The sequence below is a fragment of the Anopheles gambiae genome, chromosome X, assembly GCF_943734735.2.
Source record: "Anopheles gambiae chromosome X, idAnoGambNW_F1_1, whole genome shotgun sequence".
NCBI lineage: Eukaryota > Metazoa > Arthropoda > Insecta > Diptera > Culicidae > Anopheles > Anopheles gambiae.
The window spans coordinates 9,516,435-9,536,874 of record NC_064600.1 but is presented as its reverse complement, the minus strand read 5'-3'; the positions used below and the strand labels follow the sequence as shown (position 1 = coordinate 9,536,874).

Below are 20,440 nucleotides of genomic sequence, written 5' to 3'. Positions count from 1 at the left end.
TTAATCAAGCCTCTTACCCTTCCATCCTGTGATATTCTTATTCTCCCCTCCATCAATCTTAGCGTTCGTATCAGCTCTCGTCATTATTAAATGCTTTGTTACTACCTCAGAATATTATTTCTTTACTTTTAGAATTCTTCACTCACTAGTTTACAATTAATATTAGAACAGGTAATTACCCAAATAACCAGCTTGAATTCTATAGCTGATTTAGGGCTGTTTAACGAAAAATCGTTCCGATGTCGTACTTTGTGGCTGATTAAGAGATAGACGGTACTTTGCGGAAATATGGAGCTTTTTAACAGGCACATGGTACTCTTTGGAACTTTGCGGCTGATTAGCACTATGTGTAGGGTTCATGGTGGAACTTGAAGGCTTGTTAAGAAAGGGTACTGAACTTGGTGGAACTTTATAGCTTTTTAATGCATGACATCGGTACAAGGTGGCTCTTGTCAAAGTGTGAAAGACGGACGCCAGCAATAATCTCATTGCTGCTGAACAAGTTAGATTCGTTAATTGAAGAATGAATATAGAGTGAATTGATTGTGAATTATCAGTAAATTGTGTAAAATTTTGTGTAATTCATCAATACAAAGGATTTAAAAATATACATATGTGTTTAAACGAAACAAATCTTGTTGTTTATTTCATCGATGACGCTTGCTTGAAAATAAAACACAAAGAAAAATAATCCCTGGCACCGTGGAATAAGGAAGCTGCTTAGGCGCTGTTTGAAAGACCCACATAGAACTTTGATGCTGTTTATCTACTGCAAAAGGCGAATTAGAGCAGCGATCTTTAGCGTGCCAAAATGAGCTGCTTAAGCAATTCTGGCTATTTGGGTATAGGTGTAGGTATTGTTTAACCTTTCCAAACTGACAATCAAAAAACATGAAAATTGAAATTGAAGTTGAAAAAAAAAGACGCAAACAAGGGATGTACACAAGTGGAACACAAGAAATCACACATCACTCCAGCACATTCTGCAAATGTCTTCTCCCACGGCGAAAGTTCTGGTCAAACTGACACTCCGGAGACAAACATCCGGATGAGCGCGATAGCAGAAAAATATTGGCAGATGGAAAGAGATGGGGAGACCCGGCACAGCGGAATCCCCTTCACCCCTTTTTCGTCAATCATTTTTGGCCAGGCTACACGAGTGGCGTTATGCCGTCCAAAATCTAGAGCGAGAGAGAGCGAAGACATGCTCTCTCGCTTTGGCACACACTCGGCTTTGTAATAGCTTCGGTTTTGCTGACTGGGGCGCGCCTTGCCGACAGCCTCTCCTCTAGTACTGCATCTAGCGGGAGTAAGAGGGGGGGTGGCGAGATTTGTAGAGACGTTTTGCCTGCCAATAACACCCTTTTTCTTCAATTACCATGTACTTCTCGCCCCTGTCGCGGGAACAAAACGCAGCCCGATGCGACTGGAAGCGCACACCTGGAGCCGCAATCGATTGTTGATGCGCTAGAAGCGTTAAAACATATGTTTTATTGAGCTTCCTGCACCCCACCCCTCAGTAGTAGGGTTGTGTGTGTGTGTGACACATATCAAATGCAGATGGGAAGAGGACATATGTGTCATGCTGGTACTGCGCCTGATCTGACAGCACGAAAGGGCACATTTCGTTCGCGCACCAACATGTGTTGTTTACCTTGCAAAAAAGGATTTTCGATTAAGCGAGTACGCTTTTCTCTGTGAAAAAAAAACTCATTTTCCCGTCCTGCTCCGTTCGGCCAGCTCGTCGTACTTCTACCAAAGCGAGTTTTAATTGTACGCACAAACTCTAGCGGCCCCAACGGTCAGTTTGAACGCGCAAACGGCCACGTGCCGTGTGCCGTGTACCGTACGCGCACCTTCACCACCGCTCGGCTGTCAGGGTGATTATATAAACTTTTTATAATCAAAAAAAGAAGAAGAAGAAGAAGAACACTCAGATACAGTCATCATGGAATGCTTTTATTCACGGGCCAACAGCGAATAAGCTCCGATTCACCGCACACCACCACCCACCACCTCTCCTGTGGCTGGCACAGCGCGTGTGTGTGTGTGTGGGTGTATGTGCGTCGTGCGCATTTTACTTTTTTTATTTCGAAAAAGAGACTGGAAGGGGGATGGGGATGGCGTTGATTACATGAAGCGAAGGTTACATATGTTGAAATAATTTCCATACACGCATTTATCCTACTACACCCCTATAATATTCGACGATTGATGCCTGGAAGGAATGATGGGTGGGGTGGGGGGAAGGGGAAGGAAAGGGGACGAAACTGTGGAAACTTTTACCTAGTCAACAGAGCAGATGGGGAACGAGGGAGGGCAAGAGAGAGATGAACCGAAACACGCCCAGCAAAAAGAGAGAAAAAAGCCCTTTAATAAATAACTTTAAAGTGGTACACACACACGCACGCACACATACACACCATTCATATCTCATTGTTTTGTAGAAATGGGATGGGGAGGGGGCGTTGTGGGTTTCCCCTGCGCGATCATTCCCCCCCCCTCCATCAGACAGACTTGTTATTAATTTTTGCAAAAAAAACTGACCTACTAAAGAGTTATGTGATTGTGTGCGTGCGTGTGTCGGTGTGCAGCATACCTTTAACGCGTAAAGGAGCATTCGTATTGTAAATAATAATTTAAAAAAAAACTATCCGGCACAATCGTCAACTCGCACACGCCCGTCATGGGTTAAAGCCCCGTGTGTGTGTGTGTGTGTGTGGACCGAATCCTGCTTATATGCAGAACGAACTGAAATTATCCTCTGCTGAATAGGTAATTAATTAAAGTGTCACTGACAACCGACAATGGGGTTGTGGCGCCCAAAGGGAAAGAGAGAGAGAGAGAGAAAACAACTGAAGTAAAATAGTCGTTTTCTTTGCGTCACACCGATTTTCACATGATTTTACCGCGCTCTCGATCTTTCCCACCTTTGAGAGGGGGCGGGAGAGAGAGAAAGAGAGAGGGAGAGAGAGAGACAGCGGGGTTTGAGCGGTTTTGGGTACTTAAATTGTCCTACTCTAAAGCGTTTTAAGGCGCACCCTTTATTTTGCGTTATTCACTGCTTGTGTATCTCTATTTTTTTGTTTTGTTTTTGTTTAGCTAATCTTGTCTCACCTCTATCTCTCTTTCTCTGTCTCTTTCTCCGCTCGTCAATCCCTTATTTTTGCTTAATATTGGCTCCACAATTATTGGCCTGAATTCATTCGCGGTTCTCTGAGCTTTTCCTCCTGCGATGCGCGGTACTTGCGATCCTCGGCCAATGCACATACAAACGCACGCACGCACACACGCACACACACACAAACACAGTCAGCCACTCGCACGCACAGTCAGTCTTTGCCCTCTTCGTGTGTGTGTGTGTGTGTGTGTATGTGTGTGTGGGTTAGTGGTGGAGCAGCCGTGGGAGGAGTTTTGCCGAGAAAGAGTCTTGTCTTAGACATTTATTAGAATTGTTTGTTTGTTTCTTTTTTTTCTTATAAAGCAGAATGATCATTAAATCTTATGCACACACGAGAGTGTTTATATATATGTGTGTGTGTGTGTTAAAGTGTCTAAGGGTGTGTGTATTTTTTTCTAAGTTAAAGTGTTTTTTCATTCCTGTTTTCTCTTCTCTCTTTACACTACACACACACACACACCTTACGCCTGTGTGTGTGTATGTGTGTCTGTCCTTGTTTCCTTTCCTTTCCTTTGTTTCGCTTTCCGTGTCGTAATAAATGAATATAGGCGAAAAACAAAACATAAACAAACAAACAAAAAAATGCTACTGCTGCTGCTGCTGCTGCTTCTGCTCAATATTCTGCTTTCTCTTCGCTGCACGATTTACTTTTAAACACACGTTGCCGAAAATATCAAACTATAAAAAAACAAAAAAAATTAGAGCAATATGCTAGAGCCCAGCCCAGAGCAAAGTAGAGCGGCGCGTAGAGGGGGGGGGGGATCAGCGAGTGCGCACGTGGCAATTCACAGCCCCTAAAAAAATCTCCCCTGGCCGACCGGGCTGAATGTTCATATCTATATATACGTGTGTGTGTGTATATGTATGTGTGTGTGTGGGAGTGTGTCTTATGCTGTTCTCTGGCTGTCTTCCCTTTCCTTCACTAGTAGCCCTTTTCTCTTCTTCGTCTTTTTCTTCTACCTGCTGCTTCCTCTTCTTCGTCGTCTTCTTCTTCTTCTGTAAACTTGTTTCTCTTTTTTTCACCTTTCGGGAGGTCAACTGGTGATGGAGCTTGTGGTGGTTTTGGTATTTTTTCAGTCATCAATTTCATCCGCTGACAATCCTTCGAAAGTGTTCTTCATCTGAAGATTCTGCCAAACAAAAAGAAAAGAAAGAACAAAAACGTGAGGAACGTGTGTGTGTGAGGGGGAGAGTGGTATCATTACCGGTCCAGTAGGCTCTTGGAACTTGGGCATTCGCTCCTCCAGTGGTTTCGGTACGCCTTCCCTCTCCTTTTCGGCCGGTTTCGGTGCGTCGCGCCGCTCCTTGCCGTCGCCGTTGCGGTGCGTGTCGCGGGGCGGCTGGGCTCGGTCACGTCCACCACGCTCGTTGTCGCTGCAGGACGGTGTTAAGGAAAGCACGCGCGAGAGTGAGAGAGAGAGAGAATGGAAAAAAGTGTTACAAAAGTTCTTTTCTTAAAAATATATTTAAAAAAAAATGTACATGCACTAAAGGGGATACTGTTTGTTTGTTACTATCAAGCTACTACTACTATCTCGTTAGGATTAGTTTAGCAAAGCAATACATGGAAGCAGCACACAGTATGCGTGCATTTTTTTTCTTCTTCTTCTCGATAATGGTTATTTTCTATGAGCGCTTACCTTGGCAAAATAATAAAAAATAATGTGTTCAAATAACTAAATGCACACCTAACACAAAAGAGCAAGATGTACACGAGGAGCCAACCTACGAAGGGCAGTGACAAGTGTTTGCAAAACAAAGCGTTTGACCAGTGCTGCAAAATGTCACTGTGTCAATGTTATAACGAATTCTACGACAGTAACAAAAACCATGCCAGCGTCACGTACTCAATTGTGATGGCCAGTGGTGATGATTCAAAACGATCGGTGTGACCAATACACGATTCGTGACATTTTGGAGACCATCGCTTGGGCAGTCACTATTGTCATGACTTTTTTGTTGTTGTCAAGTCAAGTCAAATTCTGACGTGGTATCACGTCATATCAGCCTCACGAGCTTTACTGTCATGATCAGAGGTGAGACTCACGCAGTTGATGCGACCATCACATGCTTGGTCGCTACATTTTCTGCCGGTGATCGTCATGACAGTCATGAGAGATATGCGGGGCGTGCAGATGGTCCCAAGCACCGACCAAAAACTTCATGACCAAGTGAGTGACCAAGAGATGGGTGCTACAAAAAATGTCACTAAACATGTGATTGATCTCACCCCTGATCATCTCAGTTGTGTACGAGAGCTGACTTAAATCTTCGTTTCAGTCATGCGCGTGTGGGTGACTTAAACAGTGGCATTTGGCAGCACTGTTCACATCTCGTGATGCTCATGACATGTTGTAGCACTGGCGTTGGACGACACCGACGAGGGATATTTCTTAGTAAAAGCAAACTTTCAGCATGAAACCTACTCAGCATAGTTCTGTGTTTATTTTGTTGTGACGCAAAAACCCTTCTTTATGGGGACAAATTTTCAGTTCAGTTAATTTCCACGCAATTTGAATTCACAAAAGAAAAAAAATGGAATCATTCTCCCGAGAAAAAAAAAACCGGGAACGACGCCATGCATTCGTAAGAGTGTGTAACTGCTCGCGCCGTCGGTTGATTGAAGATTGAGCTTTGGGTGGATGTGGGTTCGGTTTTCACTTGCGGCAGGAGGAAACTTCGGTGTGTTTCGGTGGATAGATGCGTTTGCTGCCAGCGCAGGTCCAATCTACTGGTGCCACAAGTTCTTTCGCACACGGTGTTGTTGATTGAAGATGCGTTGGTTCCCGCAACACAATCCCGCGTTTGTTCTCGCGTTGGATGGATTACACGACTCTACGAATGATGGGTGTACCGCCGCCGGCGCTTTAAGCAAATTCGTGTCCTGAGGTTCTTAACGAGGAGTTTGTTTGCGTGTGCTTTACATGAAGAATATTTTATAAGGTTGTAGGTTGAAAAACCAAAGATGAAAGAGAGTTCGTTACCGCATTTGCTGGAATTGTCTACGTTTCCTCATATGAAAGAGCCGCAAAAAGCCTAACACTACCTAACGCTCAATCTGAGTACGGGAAGTACTGCGAAGTGTTAATATATAAGGCGGTATGATTTTTAAATGTTTTTTTTTTTCGTGCGATTTATGATGATGTTGGCGTAAAATCGTCTAGAGCCAAGAAAAACAGCAACAAAAAAACGCATTTACATTGAAGTAACCGCCAGAAATTCTCGTACTTTGAGCGGCATGTTAAATGTGTTTTTTGGCTGTTTTGTGTTTTTTTTTGTTTTTTTTTGTGTTTTTATGTTTTTTTTGTATTTTGTTGTTTTTTTTTTAATTATCTTTTTAGGTTTTTGTATTTTTTTTGTGTTTTCTGTTTTTTTTTGTTAATTACGACGTGCACAAATTACTTTTACATCACATGTCCTACAAAATGACACGGGAAAATTACATGAGTGTTACAATGGTTGAAAAGTGAGTGACAATACCCAGATGTTACAATGGTTTCAACGGTTAAAGTTAAAGGCAGTACAAAATCCTACTGTAAAACGGAACGAAAGACAAAAGAAAGAATAAAATCATTAAACGTGATGCGAGAACGAATGACAAACACACACGCAGAGCCGACAGGGAGAGGGTGTAATGAATATAATCCAAGCAAGCAAGTCATTAGCGGCAACCACTACTGCTACTACTGCTAGGCAAAGTACTTACCGATTGTAGCCAGTTCCGTTGTAAGATGGGCGATTCATGCCACGGTTATCCCGATGATCTCGATTGTCCGTTCGGCGATCGTCTAATGGTCCGTTATGGAAGGCCATAGAGAAGAGAGAGAGAACAAAAAAACAACATTAATAAGGGAAAAGCGTTTCAAAGGCAGGAAATGCAAAAAAAACGAGCCAACACAAAACTGCGGCAAATAACAACAACGCGGCATTTGCAGTAACAGCAGATTCAAACAAGCTCGGGGGAAATGCAACGATTGCAAGAGAGTGGAGGAAGAGAGCTGATGGCAGTAATGCAAAAAAAACTGTCAAAATGAGGAAATTAAATGATAAAAAAAAGAGCAAACAAGGGAATTGAAATATGAAAACAAAAACAAAAATAAGCAAACAAACCAAAACAAATCGTGCTTGAATCGTGGTTAGCGAGAATGGAACAGGAAATGTAAGAAAAACATGTTAAAACAATGCAATAATTGCAATGCAAATCGTTGTGTGCGTGAAGTGTCACGCAACACAAACAGCAGAATAAGAATTAAAACCAAAAAAAAAACAAAAACAAGCATCAGCTCCAAAAACAACAAAACCGAAAAACGAGAAAGAAAAAAAAATACGAGCAGGCGGCACGTGGGCGGGTTTTGCTTTCAAGCGAGGCGGGGGCAACAAAAACTTGGCACACACACACGCCCACCCCCGCCAGAAACCCGGCCCAACCTTTTCCTGCCGTACGTACCCGCGGTGCGTCTGTTACTGTTAAACTTTCCGCTCGGGCCCAGCTTCCGGGCGGGCGACTGGATGCGGTCCTCCTCCCCCGCCTTCGGTTTACCTTTCTCCTCCTCGCTGGCGGCACTGCGCACCCGCCAGTTGGCAATCGGCTGCAGCTGCTGGTCGCGGGTAGCGCTGGTACCCCGGGCCGCCGGCTTCTCGCCCTCCACCGCCGCCGCACCCTGGCCATCCTTTGCGGCCGGCTGCTGCTGCTCGCCGCCCCCCTCCGGGAGGTTCTCCTTTTCGGCTTCCCGCTTGCTGCGCTCCTCGGCCGCCTCGGCCTCCCGCTTGCGGCGCAGCTCCTCCTCCTGCTGCCGTAACCGCTCCTCGATCTCGCGCTCGCGGGCCGCCGTGTCGACCGGTTTCGCGTCGCCGAACACCTTCGCCGCCGGGACGGGGGTCGGGCGCGGCTTCGGCGGTTCCGCCGCCTCCGCCGGCTGCTCGTCGCCCCCGCGCCCGCCCCGCTCCGACTCATCGTCCGACTCGACCGCCGGCTTCGGCAGCTCCGGCAGGGGTAGGGTGCGCGGCTGCAGCACCAGCTTCGGCCGCTCCATCGGCACTTCCGGATCGCGTCTCATGATACCGCCGCCGCCGCCGCCGCCACCACCGATCGGGCCGCGACCACTGTCCGGCCCCCGGCGAAACACGTTGCCACGGTCGCCGCCGTCCCGACCACCGCCCTCGCGGTCACGATCGTAGCTGCGGGGGGCCCGCGGCGACTGGGGCGCCGGCCGCTCGCCCAGCCGCCAGTTGCCGCCGCCGTCGCCGGCCGGCCGCTCCCGATCGTCCCGGTCCCGGTCGCGCCCGTAGCCACCGCCGCCCCCGCCACTGCTGTACGGGCGGCGCATGCCCCCACCGTCCCGGTCGCCCATCGGGCGCGATGCCCCGGAGTCGGGCCGGTCGCGCCAGTTCCCGCCGGACGACGGGCGGTCGCTGTCGCCGGACGTGAAGTTGTCGTACCGATTGTTTCGCCGCTTGTTGTCGCTCTCGTTGTACAGGCCGATGCGGATGCGCCGGTTGCGCGCCATCGGTTCCGGCATCGCCAGCACCTCCATCAGGTCGTTGCGCGTCGCGAACTCGATGTAGCCGAAGCCGCGCAGCCGCCAGGTTTCGCTGTCGTCGCGCGGCAACGTCATCGACACGATCTCCACGTTCTCGAAGATGTCGTACAGATCGTTCTCGTTGATGTCGTACGGCAGGTTGGAGACGTAGACCGAGAACGGCGGGCTGGTGGGTATCGAGTCGTCGTTCAGGATGCGGCTGGCGCGCGGCGCCGTCGGCAGCGCGATCACCTGCGTGCGCACCGCCCGGAAGTCATCGTCGTCGTCCACGTCATCGCCCCAGTCGAGCTTCACTGGCACCGCCACCTGCACCTGGTTCGGCACCGCCGTGTTCCCATCGGTAAGAAACTCACCCAGGGACAGCTTGTTGTTTTTTTTCACCTTTTTACCCTTTTTTCCTGCTTATCATGGGCGACAGAGATGGGAAAATGCAAATGCATCATTAATACAAGTATGAAAGTGGATGAAATTCAGCGCCCCTGCTGTTGTTTGCCCCTCAGTGCGATTGGTGCGTGACCTTTTAACGGTCTTTATTTTTGTAATCTTTATTTAATTTATTTAATTTTTGGCACTAATTTGGAAAGAAGCGCTCGTGTTATTTATCTGTACTTTGTGCGCATTACAGGATTTTCCAGGGGTACTCATTGTTGTGGGACACTTCCTTGACTCTTTTCTGTTGGAAGTGAACTTCATAGGATGGCAATTGGACTCTATGGCAACCTTTTTGGACAAGCTCCTTGGAAACTCCGATTGGATTTGTCCAATTGGGATGCTATAGAGCTCAATTCCCATTACATTACGTTCATTTTACGTCAATGAAGTGTCTCACAGCTGTGAGAACTCTTGGAAAATCCTGTATGTTATTTCTACATTTAAGAGGAGAGGTATTCCTCGATATATGCTATTAATGCGGACCAGGGGGTTATAGCGTATCTTTAATATTAGCTTAAATCGAATATCGAGGTTTTCAGACGAATTATTGCTAATTTTCGTACATTTTTTTTATTGTTTTTCAAAACCTCTTCCATGTACTGTGGTTGGTGCTGTGGTTGGTTGTGCTGTGGGCCAAATTGGTGTGCTACTCCAAAAACTGTGCTAAATGTGTTAAACCTAACAAAATTGATTTTCAACACTAAGGTGAATGTTTTTAAGGAATGTACAATTACAAAATTTGAAAACATGGTGTTGAAAATTAATAAAATTTAATATTTTAAAGATAAGGTTCAGCCTGTCAACTTTTATACGATTTTCCATGCGAAATGACACATCTATCGGACAGAAAAACTTGTAGGCATGGGGATAGCACAACAATTGGTACATGCCCGCTTTTCTTGCACCAATTGTTGTGCAATTTTTCAACTCGATTAAAATAATGATTTAACATTATTAAACATTCAAAGACTGTGCTGTTTCATGTGTTAATGAATCATGACCGAGTTTTTAACATCATTTGACACAGGTTCGGCAAAATGCAAAATGACATGAGCATCACGTGATGTTCACCAAAGAAAACAATGAACATATCCGTGGTAGCTTGTTGCTCATTGGCTGATACTCAATGCAAGTGCGTCATGACATGCCGAACACGACATGCGAATGCTTGAGTCCAACGCGATGATCACCGACCGAATATGTCGGGACCAAATGACTGGCCAAAACTTGGCTGCAAAAAAAAAGTGACCTCATCAACTGCGTGAGTCTCACCACTGATCATCACAGACGCTGACACTAATTTGTTTCAGCCGGAATTTGTCATGACTAATTGTTGCACAATTGATGACAGTAAAAAAAAAGTCATGATATGATACATCACTAACCAAGCGTTAGTCGCAAAAATGTCACGAAGCATGGATTGGTCCCACCAATCGTTTTGAGTATCACAATTGAGTACGTGACACTGACAAGGATTATGTTTCAGTCAGATTTTTTATGACATTGCTAGTGACATTTTGCAGCACTGATCATGACAGATCATGTTTTTCGAACCGAGCCGTGATTGTTGGCCTTGTTCGATGGGCGCCAGAGCGCCGCCTTACATTAAGTTCATCAAATGCAAAGATCTAGCTTTGTCCCTTTTTCATTTTTATCCAATTGTCGCAAATTTTCCGACTTTAAATACGGAAAGCAATGATTTAAATGCCGTGGAAAAGTGCATATTTCATCATGTTTCCTCTGACCATGGTTGTTTGAAATTCAAATGAACCGTTGGTTCGTAATCATCTCGAAATGTGTGCATCTTTCTTCTTCAACTGCCACTCCAAATGATTGTAATATTTCCCCCGCTTGAAACAGATGCCATGATTCCGGACGGATTTCCAGCGAACTGTGCGTTGGTGTGTGTGCTCGCACGTGCTTGGGGTGTGTGTGTATGTGTGTGTGGGCGCTCATATTCCGAGTTGGTGTGCGCGTTGGATCATTGCAAGATAGTTGGCACACATTCGCGCGCATGTCTGTGTGTGTGTGTGTGTGTGTGTGTGCGGGGCGGAGAGGGGGGCTTTCGTTGATTGTTGTGACAATTGTGTGTCGTGGAATGGTGTCCCGCGACCCGGAAACGGCGGCGCAGTTTGCGTTTCTTCTTTCCTTTTATCCCCTCCCCTTTCTCTCCCTCCTTCGCTCTGCCAATCGGTGGCGAACGGAACGGATTTTGTCCGCTGGACAGCTTTTGCAATTATATAAATTGTGTTCCAGAAAGCGAGCGCGCACGCACACACACACTCTTGACGTGGAAAAGTGGACCACCATTTCTTCGACTCTTGTACCATCATCCCATTCCCTTTTTCTTGTTTTGTTGGCCCACCTTATGGCATACAACTTGTTCCACCAACCGTCCTTGCCATCATATTGTGCGTGTTTGTGCGTGCGTGTGTGTTTGGGGGTTGAGGAGGATCTTTTTTTTTTTGTGCTCTCCCGCTGGCTGGTTAATTGAAGATGAAACCCCCATTATCGTGCACAGGTGGTTCGACGTTTCTCCGCGCAGACAATTTCGGGGTCTGCCAGATGACACGAACACGGAAATGGACCAACGGAGCAGCAGCAGCAGGCCAACCTTTTTTTTCCCTCAACTCCGTACACGCGCAACAAAAAAATAATGATACACACACGCACACACTCCCAAACAAACACATTTACTAACACACACACGCACAGTACAGAAAGTTCGACAGGAGATTTGTCAATTTTAGCCACGCGGTAAGGTGAACGAGTTTTTACGCTCCTCCTACTGTCCCGCCCCCCCAGCCACACTCCCCACGGACAAACACACACACAGTCAAGCGAACGGGAATGTTCCTCATCTGCACCCAACTACTCTCACCCCCGTTTTCCCTCACAGACCGACCAACCCGTAAAATGCACTTAACCTCACAAGGGACGCATGAAAGCTCCAGGGCCGGGAGCAGCCGCTTTCACCCCAGCGGTAGCGCCCGTTTCGCGCGCCACCATTTTGCTCCCACTTGCACACACACACACACACGTAGTCACGTACACATATACACACGCACACGCGCGCGCATCGCTGTACGCCACGTTCAGTTCACCTAAAAGTGCCCGTCCGATGCTCGCTCGCTCGGATGGAGTGGTTTGTGGCTGCTACATTATTACCCTCTCCCTTCCTTCCCCCCTTCATCAGCATGACCAACCATCGCGATGGGGTTTTTTCTCGAGCGAGGAAGCCTTCCTGCCCCAGCCACAGGCCAGAATTGCTCAAAAACGGTACAGGAGCGGGGGGACCGTGTCACGCACGATTCGCACTTTCGGGACGCCGTGGGTTACGCTTTTGCTCACTTTATTTACCTGATACGGTCGCCATTACGACTGACTTCTACGGTGAAGCGATAATGAAAGGGCGATTCTTGCCTACCAGCGAACAAAGCACCGTACATTGACAGCTCGAAGGTGTCAGTGCGTGTGCTTGTGTGCGTGTGTATGTGGTGCGCGCGCGTCACAGCATGAGCAAGCAGCTTTGACAGCGCTGACAGCAGCGCATTTTGCCTACGTGACACGCGGCCGCCTGCCCATGCAGCAGCACGATGGTGTACGCTGTTTGCAGTGGAATATGATGGAGTAATAAAAAAACCCCAATAAAGTTGAATGAAAAAACTATATTCGGCGGTGAAAACAATAGCTCACATTCATGATGGATCCAGTTTTTGTAGCAGCTTGTGTATTTTTTACTTGGTTTATTTTGACATTTTTTGTTTCTTGAATCATCGCCAATGCAGCAAAAATGCTGCAGGGCGATTTTTGGATTGCACTGATTTGCTTGTTTTTTTCTTTGTCAAAACATCAATGGGTAACTACGAAAAACTATCATTCTACAGTTTCTAAGCGCTTGTTTCAGTTTTCCTTTCACGATCCAAATCATTTTTATTATTTTTTTCTGCTTGATAAAAACCCTCACACGCATTTAACCGTCCCATGCAGCAGTGGAAACGACTGGAAGGCTGTTGCCTATGCAGCACTGTTTGCTACACGACACGATTCCCGTCCAGTGTGGCCAGATTAGTTTGGGCGGCTTTCGTAGGAACATTAAAATTTTATCGGTAGTTTTCGGTAGGTTTTGAAATTATTAACTCAGTTAAAATGAATTGTTGAAAGTGGAGGGTGAGGCGTGTAAAGGGGAAGAGAAAATACATCATTTATTTATTTAAAGCAGATGAAATAGATTTCCGAAGCGCCACAGATTAAGCTGTACGACTGTAAAATCAAATATCCATCCGGAACTGCCCGGAGCCGCCTGGAGCCGCTATTCAGCATGCCGGAACCGTCCGGAGCCGCTAGTCGACAGCCGGATCCGCTAGTCGACAGCCGGAGCCGTCCGGAGCCATTGGAACCGTCTGGAGTCGTCGGAGCCGTCCGGAGCCGTTGGAGCCATCCCGAATCGTTGTAACAGTCGAAAGTATTCTGAAGCGCTTTAAATCGCTGGTATAAGTGATAAAATCGAGAATGGAAATTATAAGTTGATGCGATAAAAAAAATTCTTATACTTTTTTTAATTTAATTTGTAAAAATATGCATTCCCAAATAGCCAGCTCGTACTTTATAGCTGATTTAGGGCTGTTTAACGAAAAATCGTTCCTATGTCGTACTTTGTGGCTGATTAAGAGATAGACGGTACTTTACGGAACTATGGAGCTTTTTAACAGGCACATGGTACTCTTTGGAACTTTGCGGCTGATTAGCACTATGCGTAGGGTACATGATGGAACTTGAAGGCTTGTTAAGAAAGGGTACTGAACTTGGTGGAACTTTATAGCTTTTTAATGCATGACATCGGTACAAGGTGGCTCTTGTCAAAGTGTCAAAGACGGACCCCGGCAATAATCTCATTGCTGCTGCACAAGTTAGATTCTGTAACGTCCGGACTAATATCGCCCACTGTGCACTCAACCCGAACCCCGAACGCAGCGGTATAAACGCGTTATACCTTGACCGCTGGAGCACCCGGTGTGCTAGATGAACTGTCATAGAATAAAGCTCTCTTCTTGGCGCGACATTGAACGAAACAGACGTAAGCCACTGACTTCTGCGTATAATTATTTGTGTGCTCTTCCGAATTGTGCTAAATCGTATTAAAACGGCCAATTAACCTTCCGCCAACCGTAAAACGCTTGGTCGTTACATCTCAGAAGTGGGATTACCAACAAAAAATCGCCTACAAAACTGCCTGCAAGCCGCTTTACCAGCCGGTATACGTGTGTCTGTGTACGTGTGTGCGTGTGACAACGCCATTTCATAAAATGGTAGGCAAAGACGAACTTCGCCGGGCGCTCATCGAAGCCGGCGTCGACGTACCGAATACCGCCACCGTCACACAACTTCGGCAACTTTACGTCTCCCTCGAGCTGGTCGCTCGTTCCCCCCGTGCAGCGCAGCCCACCACCTCGGCCATGGCATCGGTTTCCGCTTGCGCAAACCATCCCGAGGCCGCCATTTTGTATCACCCTCATGAAAATGGCGCTGACGCCGTTAATGATGCCGCTTCGACGAACAACACCACCGACGTCAATGCTAATCTGTCCTCCGCCCAAGGTGTAGCCGCCGCCCTTCCCCGCGGCCCTGACGACATCGAGGCCCAATTTGAGAAGCTGCGACAGCAGCAGCAGCTAGCTGAATTACGCCAAAAGGTGCACCAACTTGAAACGCCGCAGCCAGCCGCCCTTTGCGTAAAGGACTTTGAAGCTTTCATCGAGCCACTCGACGTCGATAAGAACCCCAATGTCATCCGATGGTTCCGCGACTTGGAGCGTCTCTTTGCACTTTACCGAGTGCGCGATGCAGATAAATTTTTCTTCACCCTTCGGCTCCTCACCGGCACAGCCGCTAACGTCGCAAAAGAACTTGTTGTCACCACTTATGATGAGTTGAAGAAAGAGTTGATCGACAATCTTCACGTCGTTGCTACGCCCGAATCTGTTTATCGCCAACTTCGTAACCGTCGATTGCGGCCCCAGGAATCCGCCCTGCACTACTTGTTTGACATGCAGCGCATCGCATACCAAGCCAGTATCGCCGATTCAGAACTGATCCCGATCGTCATCGACGGCTTGGGAAGCCCGTCAATTACGTCGAGTCTGCATTTCATGCCTCTTACGACCCAAGTAGCACAATCTTGTTAAGAAACCGTTAAAAGTATGCCTAAAAGTATTACTTTTAGCTTTCCATACAGCAGTAATTCCAGGGCTTAAAACACTGCGTAACGCTCTCCTGGCTTCGTCAATGTTTCGTTAAAATTTAAAATTTAACCGGTATTTTTAACGAAAAGGATCAAAATTAACGAAAAAATCGACAAGGATGGCAATATGTTTCTTTCCGTTTTAGTCATCATGTATCTATTTCTTCGTTGAGCTATCGTTTTCATTTTTTTATGAATTAAATTAATGTAATTTGTATTTTTTATATTAATTATCCACCATATTGGTTGGATCCTACGGCGGGACATTTGTCGCTATCGTCCCGCAAATGATCCGGCGCGGTGAAGACATCCCGATGGAACTGCTTAACTTCGGTGCGTAAACGAGGGCTACAGCGCGGGGCGTCACGGTGCGGCCTCATTGTACGCGGCATTTCCATGCTATCTGCTGATAAGGCCTGTGTCGTACTGGACGGCCAGTGTTTCACGATCTAGTGCACCTTGCTGTTTTCATACAACCGACTGAGATCCGTCTCCTGTCCGGATGGTTGTTGTTGTTACTGTCTCCGTAGGCGTCGTTCGATTTCAGTGCCCAAGCGGATGCCTTTTGCGGGAAGAATTCTTCTCGTGCACCATATTTACCGAGGTGCACCATCATTCCACAGCCGCCGCCACCAAACGCTTGCGTGCTCTTGCGCCGCAGGTTCATCAGTATCGCACTAGAGAGCGAGGCTATCCCGGTGGCTGTAGGCGGCCGTCGTACAGCTGTTGACCACCGTCGAGATTATGGAAATGTGGGACAAGGGGTGCATGTTTTGTTGCGGCTAGTGCAGTGCTGACGGTAGTGCACGACCGCGAGGCAGGAACAATATTGGACGGCGTCATTCTCTGTATTTGATGGAGCGGGCGGAACTCTACCACCGAGTTTAAATGCTGCGAGAAATATTAAAAATATAGTTAATGCGATGATAATGGTGATAAAGATACACTAACCTGTTGTACAAGCTTGATAATATACAAATTAGAAGCTGTAAAATTTGCGGCTGCTTGCTTTTCTTGTCGCCTTTCATCACACACGAAGCTTGACGAACTTTTTGACATTATGAATGGCGGCGCAGCACATACAGTATGTCTCAAAAAGTATGTTCATCAAGAGCAAATTAATTAAATCAAATAATTTAATGATTTTAAATATAATATATTTTTCGTTTGGAAAATGGTATGCGATGTGTTAATACGTCGAAAATCTCCATCAAAATTAAACAAAATATTTTTTCTATTTTCTTTTTAATTGTCATATCAAATGAAGATAAACTGAAATCAAATATTAAACATGTGATTAAAATAATGAAATGTTTTGCAATTAAAATCAGAGTGCTTAATTAAATAAATATTAAAAATAAAATGGTTTTTAAACCCTGCTTAAACTACATAGAAACTACATAGTGTTGACAAAATTTGAATAACACTGTCAGTTATATTGGTCTGAGTCAAAAATAACAAGGTAACGGAACATGTCGTTATGCTGTAACGCAAGCAAATGTCATATTCCCTTAAGAAACTCTATTTGATTTTTAACGGCTTTAAGAAACTGTTAATAATCAAATAGAGTTTCTTAAGGCTACTTGGGGATGAACGACTTCCGGAAGAAATTGAAACTTTTCGAATCTTGCCGTCATCTTTGCACCACCCAGCCCCCTTCCGCTGATGCCCGGGCCACAACGAACAGCTGTATGGAACGGCCCCGCCCATCGCAGGAACCCATCCGCTGCTTCAACTGCTCCCGATTCGGACACCTTCAGAACGCGTGCCCGCGACCTAAGCGCCCACCCGGCGGATGTTTTCGTTGTTTCCAGACTGGACACGTCTACCGTAACTGCCCTGAACGTCGGGCCAACGCCACTGTCGAGGGCAATACTAGTTCGGACGAAGCTCTCGCCACAAATCAAGAGGTGAGTTTGACATTTTTCCACCCTTCTGCTAAGCGTACCACCCTTCCCTGCGTTCGTTCCCTTCTCGACACAGGAAGTCCTGTGAGCTTCATTAGCGACACGATAGTACCAGTTAAGATGCTAGGACCTCTTTCCGCTACCGAATACTGCACTATGATTAAGGGACCACTTTACTCTCGAGGAAAAATCGATTGTACTATCCGATTTAAGAATCATTCCGTTCGACACTCTTTTATTATATTACCTGGAATTGCGTGGCCAGTCATTATCGGTCGCGATTTACTGAACTCACTTAATATTTTTCTTACGTATTCATCTCTTACAACTTCATGTATTACTAAACCTCTATCGACGGAACTTAAAGAAGTAGATACGATTCTTCCAGAAAAATTAGACGATGCTATTAGGAGTATTTGTGCGCTCGAGGTGGCTGAAGCCGATAATGAATTGGATTTAGGAAAAACACTATCTTTGGAACAACGTTCAATAGTCAATTCTATTGTTGAAAACTCATACCTCAACTATACTTCAGATGTTATACCGCTCAAACACCCTATGAAAATCAATCTGACTCATGATACACCAATATTTACTAAGCCGCGAAGACTCTCTTATGGTGAAAGACAGCAGGTTAAGCAAATTGTTGATAAACTGTTAGCAGAAAACATCATCCGGCCCAGTAATTCTCCTTATGCTTCTGCGCTTGTCCTCGTTAGGAAAAAGAGTGGCGAGGTTCGTATGTGTGTGGATTACCGGCCCCTCAACAAAATTACAGTTCGGGACAATTACCCATTACCCCTTATCGAAACTTGTTTGGAGCATCTGTGTGGAAAAAAATTCTTCAGTTTGCTGGATTTGAAAAGCGGATTCCATCAGGTCCCAATGAGTGAGGAGTCTATCCCCTACACTTCTTTTGTGACCCCAGATGGTCAATTTGAATATCTGAAGATGCCATTCGGTCTTCGTAACGCCCCTTCCGAATTCCAACGTTTTATTAATTCTATTTTAAGGGAATTCATTGATGATGGTAGAATAGTGGTGTACCTCGATGACATCATCATCGCTTCTACTGATCTTAGCTCTCACTTCAGTACTCTCCGGTCCGTATTAGAAAAGATTAAGCAGAACAATTTGGAACTTCGTCTTGACAAGTGCAAATTTGTCCATGAAGAAATAGAATACTTGGGCTACAAAGCTAACTTTTCTGGAATTCAGCCTAGTGATAGGCACATTAAAGCACTTACTAATTACCCTATGCCCACTAATTTAAAACAACTCAGACGTTGTCTTGGTCTGTTTTCATACTTCCGACGGTTTGTTCCATCTTTCTCTTGCATCGCCAAACCTATGACAAAACTTCTTCAGAAGGACGAAGTATTTAACTTCGATTCAAATTGCGTGCATGCCTTTGAAACCTTACGTGACAAACTTGTGCATTCTCCTATCCTTTCCATATTCGACCCAAAACGGGAAACCGAATTACACTGTGACGCAAGTTCCTTTGGTTTTGGCGCTATTCTCCTCCAGAAACAGGATGACAATAAGTTGCACCCTGTTGCTTACTTTTCCAAAACCACTTCAAAAGACGAGTCCAAGTTACACAGTTATGAGCTTGAAACTCTTTCCATCATTTACGCTCTTAAGCGCTTCCACACTTACGTTCATGGGCTCCCCATTAAAATAGTTACCGATTGCAACTCCCTGGTTGAAACCCTTAAGAACCGCAATGCTTCCGCTAAGATTGCCAGGTGGTCCTTGTTTCTGGAAAATTACGATTACACCATCTGTCATCGCTCAGGTACCTCTATGCCCCATGTCGATGCACTGAGTCGCACCGAAGCTGTAGGTGCCATCGGTGAGATTGACCTTGACTTCCAGCTTCAAGTAGCTCAGACACGTGACCCATCTATCGAAGCTCTTAAACATCGGTTAGAATCAGAAGAAGTTGACGGATTCTTACTTCAAGATGGGCTTGTCTATCGCGACATACCTGATGGTCAACCTCAATTGTATGTCCCTTCGGAAATGGTCGACAACGTAATTAGACACACTCACGAGCGAATTGGCCACCTAGGCATTAACAAAACCTTTAGCAAAATCAGTCAGCATTACTGGTTCCCCCACATGAAGCCCACTATCGACAAATTCATTAAGAACTGCCTCAAGTGCATTGTTTATTCTGCACCTCATCATACTAATGCCCGGAATATGTACAGCATCCCTAAAGAGCCCTTACCCTTCGATACCATCCATATTGACCATTTAGGTCCGCTCCCTAGTTCTCCCTTACGCAAGAAGTATATACTTGTTGTTATCGATGCTTTCACTAAATTAACTAAACTTTACCCAACCTCCTCAACTAATGCGAAGGAAGTGTGTTCTGCCCTTTCCCAATATATGTCTTACTATAGCCGCCCTAGGCGGATTGTTAGCGATCGAGCTACTTGTTTCACCTCCACCTTGTTTGAGGACTTCTTGGAATCGCATAACATTAGCCATGTCCTCAACGCCACCGGATCCCCACAAGCCAATGGACAGGTAGAACGGGTGAACCGTGTGTTGCGTCCTATCCTTAGCAAACTATCTGATGCTCCAGACCAGACCGATTGGGTATCCAAGTTGCGGTCAGCCGAATACGCTTTAAACAATACCGTCCACACATCTACGAACTTCTGCCCCTCTGTCCTACTCTTTGGTGTCGAGCAACGCGGTAAAGTTCCAGACGAGTTAGCCGAATACCTGGATGAGAAATTTGATCGAGCCTCTAGGGACTTAGAAGCCATTCGGGCTAAAGCGTTAGAAAACATAGAAGAGTCTCAACGGAAGAATGAGGAATACTTTAGCAAAAAGCACAAACCACCACAGTGCTATAAGGAAGGTGACTTAGTGGCTATACGTTACTCTGATACGACCGATAGCGGTAATAAGAAGCTCAATCCTAAATTCAGGGGACCTTACGTCATCCATAAAGTGTTGCCCCATGATAGGTACGTGGTACGCGATGTAGAAGGATGTCAACTCACACAACTACCCTACGATGGGGTTCTAGAAGCGAATAAGTTGCGACGTTGGACCGAGTCCAGTGATTAGGAAATTGAGGGCAATTTATTGTTCAGGATAGCCGAGCTGTAACGTC

At 46.0% G+C, this 20,440-nt stretch overlaps 1 protein-coding gene and 1 long non-coding RNA gene across 7 annotated transcripts; both read right to left on the bottom strand.

Moving 5' to 3' along the window:
• Positions 1-3,412: 3,412 nt before the first annotated feature.
• On the bottom strand, positions 3,413-12,661 carry LOC4575985 (eukaryotic translation initiation factor 4B). Of its 6 annotated transcripts, none has more exons than XM_061645084.1 (5): positions 12,514-12,660; positions 7,629-9,122; positions 6,888-6,969; positions 4,387-4,555; positions 3,413-4,311 (listed from the first exon to the last, which is right to left on the bottom strand). In XM_061645084.1, exons 1-5 carry the CDS (start codon positions 12,527-12,529, stop codon positions 4,255-4,257), a joined length of 1,818 nt encoding a protein of 605 aa, XP_061501068.1. In that variant the 5' UTR covers positions 12,530-12,660; the 3' UTR covers positions 3,413-4,254. The 6 variants fall into 6 exon arrangements, with proteins under 6 accessions (XP_061501068.1, XP_061501075.1, XP_061501071.1 ...); XM_061645091.1 differs by having other exon boundaries at positions 7,722-9,122; XM_061645087.1 differs by having other exon boundaries at positions 7,629-9,119; positions 12,514-12,657.
• A 2,912-nt stretch (positions 12,662-15,573) lies between these two features.
• Positions 15,574-16,977, bottom strand: LOC11176041 (uncharacterized). The gene is made up of 2 exons (XR_009765579.1): positions 16,346-16,977; positions 15,574-16,285 (listed from the first exon to the last, which is right to left on the bottom strand). It is a non-coding gene; the product is annotated as an uncharacterized LOC11176041 (long non-coding RNA).
• Positions 16,978-20,440: the final 3,463 nt, after the last annotated feature.

Excerpts from the sequence above, each read along its gene's own strand:
- LOC4575985 (XM_061645084.1), bottom strand. Across the intron at positions 4,556-6,887 it reads AACGGAACTGGCTACAATCG|CGACAACGAGCGTGGTGGAC; the intron begins GTAAGTACTTTG and ends ACCGTCCTGCAG. Across the intron at positions 4,312-4,386 it reads TCCAAGAGCCTACTGGACCG|AATCTTCAGATGAAGAACAC; the intron begins GTAATGATACCA and ends TTTGTTTGGCAG.